We start from the raw sequence: 6,182 nt of genomic DNA on the forward strand, positions 1-6,182 counted from the left end.
ATAAAAAAAACATATCCCGAAACTGTAGGAACAATATTTATAGTTTCGGGCATTTCAACAAAAAATATTATTTTATTCCAGAAATGGATTGAACAATTTGGATACTTGCTTGATATTAGAAATGATATGGATATTAGAATTATAATTACTTCAAAAATGAATACAACTCTGGCAAAGATCAAATTACCCCCAAAACTCGAAAGAAATTGTTGATTTGATTAGTCTTCCTTCATCAATAATAATCAATAAACGTATTTGAAAAGGTATTTTTCCTGATTACCTTATATTATCTATCCTCAAACCAATTTATACAGGAGGTGAACGAAAAAATGTTTCAAATTAACGTCCTATTGCTCTATTAAATTTGTTTGGAAAAATATTTGAAAAGGTGTCATCTCAATCAATTACTTTCTTTATTTTATCAATATTAATATTGGTTTTGATGAATGCATTCCAACCAAGTCTAAATACTCAGTCAGAAGTGACAGATCTAATTAATAATATATTTAGCTGCTGGATGTAAGTAATCATGGTGTTGTAATAGCTCCACGAATCAGAAGCTAAGCATTTGAGTTTGGACTATCTAAGTATGTGCTTGGGGTTCAAAAGTTCCACAGCTCCGTTGCTGAATCCAAAATACGCCAGTTTATTACAGATAATATGGTGGTCTAAGGTACCAAATGGTTTGCAGTGATCCAAGAGCACCACGAATGTGAAATGACGAGCCTTCTTCGTGCTTCTGTTGCATTTGTCTGCAGCTAAGGTTCACATTGAGAATTTCTATTTTGTTTGCGGTCCTCTAATTGGACAGTGTCCAGTGAATCCCTCTGTATTTAGTCTGAACCGATCTTTGATCGGCCTCCGACAGACTCTTTATAAAGGTGTACTTTCACAGTTCTCATTTTATTTGTCATCAATCTAGTCCCGTACCAAGTTTTGATACCTCCACAGCTGATTCAGAGCCAATATATGGAGCTGTTGATCCATTGTTTCTGATTTCTGAGTTCTAACTCAGTACACAGTCAATCTATTCCAAATTTCAATTCAATTTGTGATGCATATATTCGTTCCAGAACTTTGTTAATAACGCTACTACCTTCAAATAAGTCGAAAAACCTTCGTCAATATGTTTATTCATTCGCAGTTTGTTTGCTTTAAAACGTTTCTGGCTCGATAGTTACGCCAAAATTTCATTTCCTGTTTATTTCCCCATGGGGGATAATGTAGAGCGAACTGATATTGAAATGTGTTTTCATTTCGTATTCAGCTTGTACATGCCCACACAAAACTGTTTTGCGGCCAGCGTTAAAAGAAACATTCTACAATGGATTGCAGCGTTGATGCAAAGCCATCGATCCGATCATGAATAATGGTTAATGGCGTGGATTCAATTACCGATTGAAAATATGCATACACAATACCCTAATTGGGTTGGGGATTCTATTAGAAAATTTTAACGGTTGTGTTGAAGCAGGATGTAGAGAGAACTATTAGATTGTTTCGAAAGGTTCGTCGGTTTTTGTAAGTCTACTTCATACTGTAATATCTCAAGGTTATCAGAATTTTATATGTTTAAAGTTGAAGAACATTGTGGAATTTATACGGATACGTCTCTTTCTCTTCTTTCTAACAGTATTTTATCTATTTACACTTACTCCACCCATCCCCATTATTATTATATTTCGTTGATTGTTTCAGAACCTTGCGGAGACCCGAATGCCCATGTGATATGTGCGTCTCCATGTGTTGCGACATGTCAAAATCGGCAATTTGCTCACTGTTCAGCACAGTGCGAGAAGAAATGCTTCTGCAAGGATAATTACATATTGGACGAAGAGAGCGGACGGTGTGTCCTCGTTAGAAATTGCCCTCGTTACTAAGTTTGTAGTTTTTAATATTCATTTTTCTGTTGTTATCATAATAAAATCGATATTTTAAGAAATGTGTGTTTTTCTCAGAGTTCTTCTAAAAAAACATTTTTTATCAATGACAACTGTTGACGATGTTGATCCATTGAGTTTTCAAATATGTCTTAAGGAAAATGTCTATAGTCCATTCGGTATTAACTGAGAGTGAAAGAATTTCAAGAAGGCAAACATGCCGGTACATCAAAGAAAGCAACATAATCGTCTCCTGGCTGGGGTGCTCTCAAAGTTAACTGAAGAATATCACGACTAACCCCTCTACTATGGCCTTTAAACTCCCAACAGAAAATAGTGTGATATTTTCTTCCTATGAAAAAAGCCAAGTCGGTCCTATTTATTGGTGCAGTGTGTCTGTTGACGATATAATTCAGAGGAATATCTATTTATACCAATATCAATCCCCCTCAACTGAATACTCATTTGTTGGAGAATGTCTTGGTTACTACTGGACACATTTTCACATCTGTCGTAGTTGATTTGTTATTTTGTTTGTTATGAATGAGATTATAGATATACTGCTGTAGTTTCTCTCATTTCTTGACAAACTATACGAAACTTTTAAACTCTGTTCACCACAAACATAACCTAGATTACTATTTCAAATCAAATACCGACTTTCGACACGGAAACATTGTTTCGTTCCAGGCAATCGACTGTGATGTATTTCTAGTGAACCCGAACACTCTGGACCATCTCATCTCCAAAAATCTCACTATAGTAGCACCGATGCTGCGGTCTGATGGCTTGTACTCCAACTTTTGGTACGGCATGACTGAAGACTATTATTACCAAAGAACCGACATGTACAAGCCAGTTCTGTATCGTCAAGAAATAGGCTGCTTTAACGTACCAATGGTTCATTCATGCGTTCTGGTGGATTTGCGAAAGCAGGAATCCGATCAGCTCACGTATGATCCCAGTAGGGTTCAAGGTTTGTAATCTGTCAACTTTATTATTCACCCTGCATGAAAATAACTTTTTTGATTCGTTCGCACTGATTGTATCACAGATCTATTATATTATTAATAATTATGATAATAATATCTGCATCTGCATCTCACTATTGCCATTATACGTTGCGCTCAGAAGCACACGAGGATATAACTGTCTCGCCCCTTGAAACCGGAGGCATAAGATCACCCATTTGTTTGATATGGTTGATCTCAAACCTCTGGAAAAAAGAATCTCCATCAGTCTCTGAGGGTGGTGCAAGAGTACACGCATGCTATTGGTATGAAATTTGGGATAGACAAATGTGCAACGGTCCATCTTAAAAGAGGACAATGCGGAGACTACGGAGAGGATGTGCAGGTCATGAATGGAATGATCCTGCACCATCTGGATACGGTAGAGACGTATACTTACCTCGGGGTGGTACAACGCCACTCACAAGACATAACAGCAGTGAAGAACTCCCTCCGCTTTAAGTATCAACACAAACTCCGGCAGATCTGGTCATCGGAACTGTCGGGAAATATGTTTGTCGTTCCAATCTTACTGTACTCGTTTGGGGTGGGGAAATGGACCCGATAAGAGCTGTATCAACTCGCCGTAATGACCCAGAAAATGATTCACCTGCGTAGGCGTTTGCATGTCAAATTATCCGTTCCACGGTTGTACTTCCCTCGACAACAGAGAGGTCGCGGACTTTTGAGTTTCTACATGATAGAATGGTACTGGATCACCCGCGACCCGCGACCATGAGATAGCAGAAATTGGAGCATTTCTCTTTAGTGCAGTTGCTCGAGCAGCTGGTGTCACTTTAGTTTTCGATACTGAATGAGGTGATTACCACTTTGTCACCGAGCAAAAGGTCCATCATGAGCTGCCGGGTTCCTGACCCAAGGTCGCGTGGCGCCTGATACTCTAATTCACTTGCTGATCAACATCCCACACAGAAATCAAGTCAATCTGATGACTGCCGATGAGAGACAAATACAAACTTTCCTCAAATTTCTATACAGCAGGATTTGTTATCTACTTTCCTGAAGGTAGTACACTGTACAAGATAGAAACCAGTTTCCACCACGAATATTGATAAAAGTATCCGCAAGTATTTTCTCTGAAAAAAAACTTGCACATATGTTCATTGGATGTAATGACTACCTACCTAATAAAGATTCCTATTCAAAACTTGACATAATTGCACTAGATTAAAGGTCGCTCTTCAATTGTCGCAGATTACAAAGGCCCCAACGACGACATCATCGTATTCGCAATCAGCGCCAACTTATCGGGTATACCCTTGTACCTCTGCAACGAAGTACCATTCGGGTATGTAATGGTACCACTAGAGCAGAACGATCCGCTGAGCCTAGATTTGGAGCAACTCACCAATATTAAGCTGGAGGTTCTTGATACCATGGACGCTCTGTACGTGGACGATTTATTTCGGGATCATGTTCGGGTTTTGCCAGAAAAAGATTCTCTGGGATTCGACAAGATCTTCATGATTAATTTGCTGAGGAGGCCAGAGAGGAGAAAGAGGATGCAAGCTTGTTTCGATGAGCTGGGATTGGAGGTTGCTGTTGTCGATGCTGTTGATGGAAAGTAAGTTTTTGACATTACTACGATAAGAGATGTTGATTCAGTTTTATTCTTGTGTCACATGTTATTCTTTTCAGGGGTGTACTTTTTCATTTTACTAAAACTACTGAATTTTAGTAGCAGTATAATAGTTGAACTATACACCTACTCTTCTCTTTGGGAGGGTATTTAAGTTCCCAGAAGAGAAGAGTATTGAAGTTTTGGTGATTGTTTCAAATGCTTGTTTTTGGATTTATCCTATGCCAGAGGATCCAATTTTACCTTTTATTTGTAAGCAATAATTCCGGAGAGGATGATGAGTCAATGAAAGAAGTGGAGTGAGCTACAGAAAGTGAAGTGAACCAGTGATATTGAAGTTCAATTCAAGTTGTACTTGATTGATTTGCAAGCGTTTCAGATTAGTTATAGAGTTGATGAAGTGGCGAAGGAAACGATTCAGTGTCCATTACGTTGTATTCACGATGAGATGCCGGCCACAGTAGATATCCTCGACGAGTTGGAAATGGAAAAGAAAAGAAACAGCGTGAGCAACAAGAAAAGAAGAACTGGAAGAATATGATGGCAAAGAAAAGGAGAACAAAAAGATCAAGAACCAGGAATACTGTCACATTTGAGAAAGCGTCAACAAACTTCTCAAAGGTTAGCGAAATTCGAAAGAAGAAAAACAAAAAGTAAAAGAATCATTTTCATTCAAAATAAGTCGAATGATAACTGACCTCTTCAATATTGAATAATTTTTTCCTGAAAAGGTCTTGGTTTCCCGATTCGGTGGATTCATTAACCAATTCACCCATCATGAGGTAAGTGATTACTGAGTCCAAGAGTTCCATTCCCTGAGAAGGCACAACCATCCAAGTCTTCATTCATGGTTGGGAGGATTTCATCTAGCAAATTCTGATAGGCTCGCTCAACACATAACCAAGAACTTTGCATAGACGTAGCCTGTGAACAACTGAACAGCAGAAGAAGTTTGCCTACTGCAACGCTGAATAAAGCTGAAATTTCACAACTGCCATGTGCTGCAACTGTGGGATCAGATTCTGTAGGACCGACCACATGGACAATGGATGAGAACAAGCTAGAAGAAAGATTATGGTCTTACCGAAAACAAAAGACAAGAAAGAAGACCCTTCAACATCAAAAGGACTTTGAAGAGTGACTTTGAGGGACCATTGAATTCACTGATGCAGCAAACGATACATATAACTATGCACCGGGGGAACAAAAAGATGGAGAGAAGAGAACAGAAACTGAAGAGCAGATGGAAAGGCCCCTTCTTGATAATCAATACAACAACAAACTGTTACTCGTTCACGTAGAAAGACGGTACCCTGTGGTACCAACAAAAGACAAGAAGCAAGACACTTCAACATCGAAAGAAGAGAACAGAAATTCAAGAGCCTCCTCTTGATAATCAAGACAACGACAAACTGTTAGTCGTTTACTTAGAAAGACTGGTACCCTGCGGTTGATTGTTCTAGATAATGTCGGCCCTGATGAATGTTGATAACCGTATTTGCCTATCGAGTTTCGAAATTGTACTGGAAACAAGGATGAATAATTTTCGAAATAATGGCAAAAGGAATGACGACTAATCAAGATGTGATGAAGTTTGAAAAACGACAATAGCAAGCAAATTGAAAAGTAGTTTAGTGAAATTTCTGCAATAGTAGAGTCTTGGTTTGAAATCATTCATTAGTTTGGAAACAT

General features: G+C 38.5%; 1 protein-coding gene across 1 annotated transcript in view; it reads left to right on the plus strand.

Moving 5' to 3' along the window:
* LOC111517693 (glycosyltransferase 25 family member) overlaps positions 1-6,182 on the plus strand; it is a 35,612-nt gene that overhangs the window by 3,809 nt on the left and 25,621 nt on the right. The window contains exons 3-4 of the mRNA XM_023173913.2: positions 2,571-2,856; positions 4,106-4,475. Of these exons, the coding sequence (XP_023029681.2) occupies positions 2,571-2,856; positions 4,106-4,475 (656 nt within the window). The remainder of the gene's footprint in view (positions 1-2,570; positions 2,857-4,105; positions 4,476-6,182) is intronic.

Source organism: Leptinotarsa decemlineata, unplaced genomic scaffold (assembly GCF_025532065.1).
Source record: "Leptinotarsa decemlineata unplaced genomic scaffold, Ldec_3_MD MMD2_P_RNA_scaffold_12, whole genome shotgun sequence".
Classification (NCBI taxonomy): domain Eukaryota; kingdom Metazoa; phylum Arthropoda; class Insecta; order Coleoptera; family Chrysomelidae; genus Leptinotarsa; species Leptinotarsa decemlineata.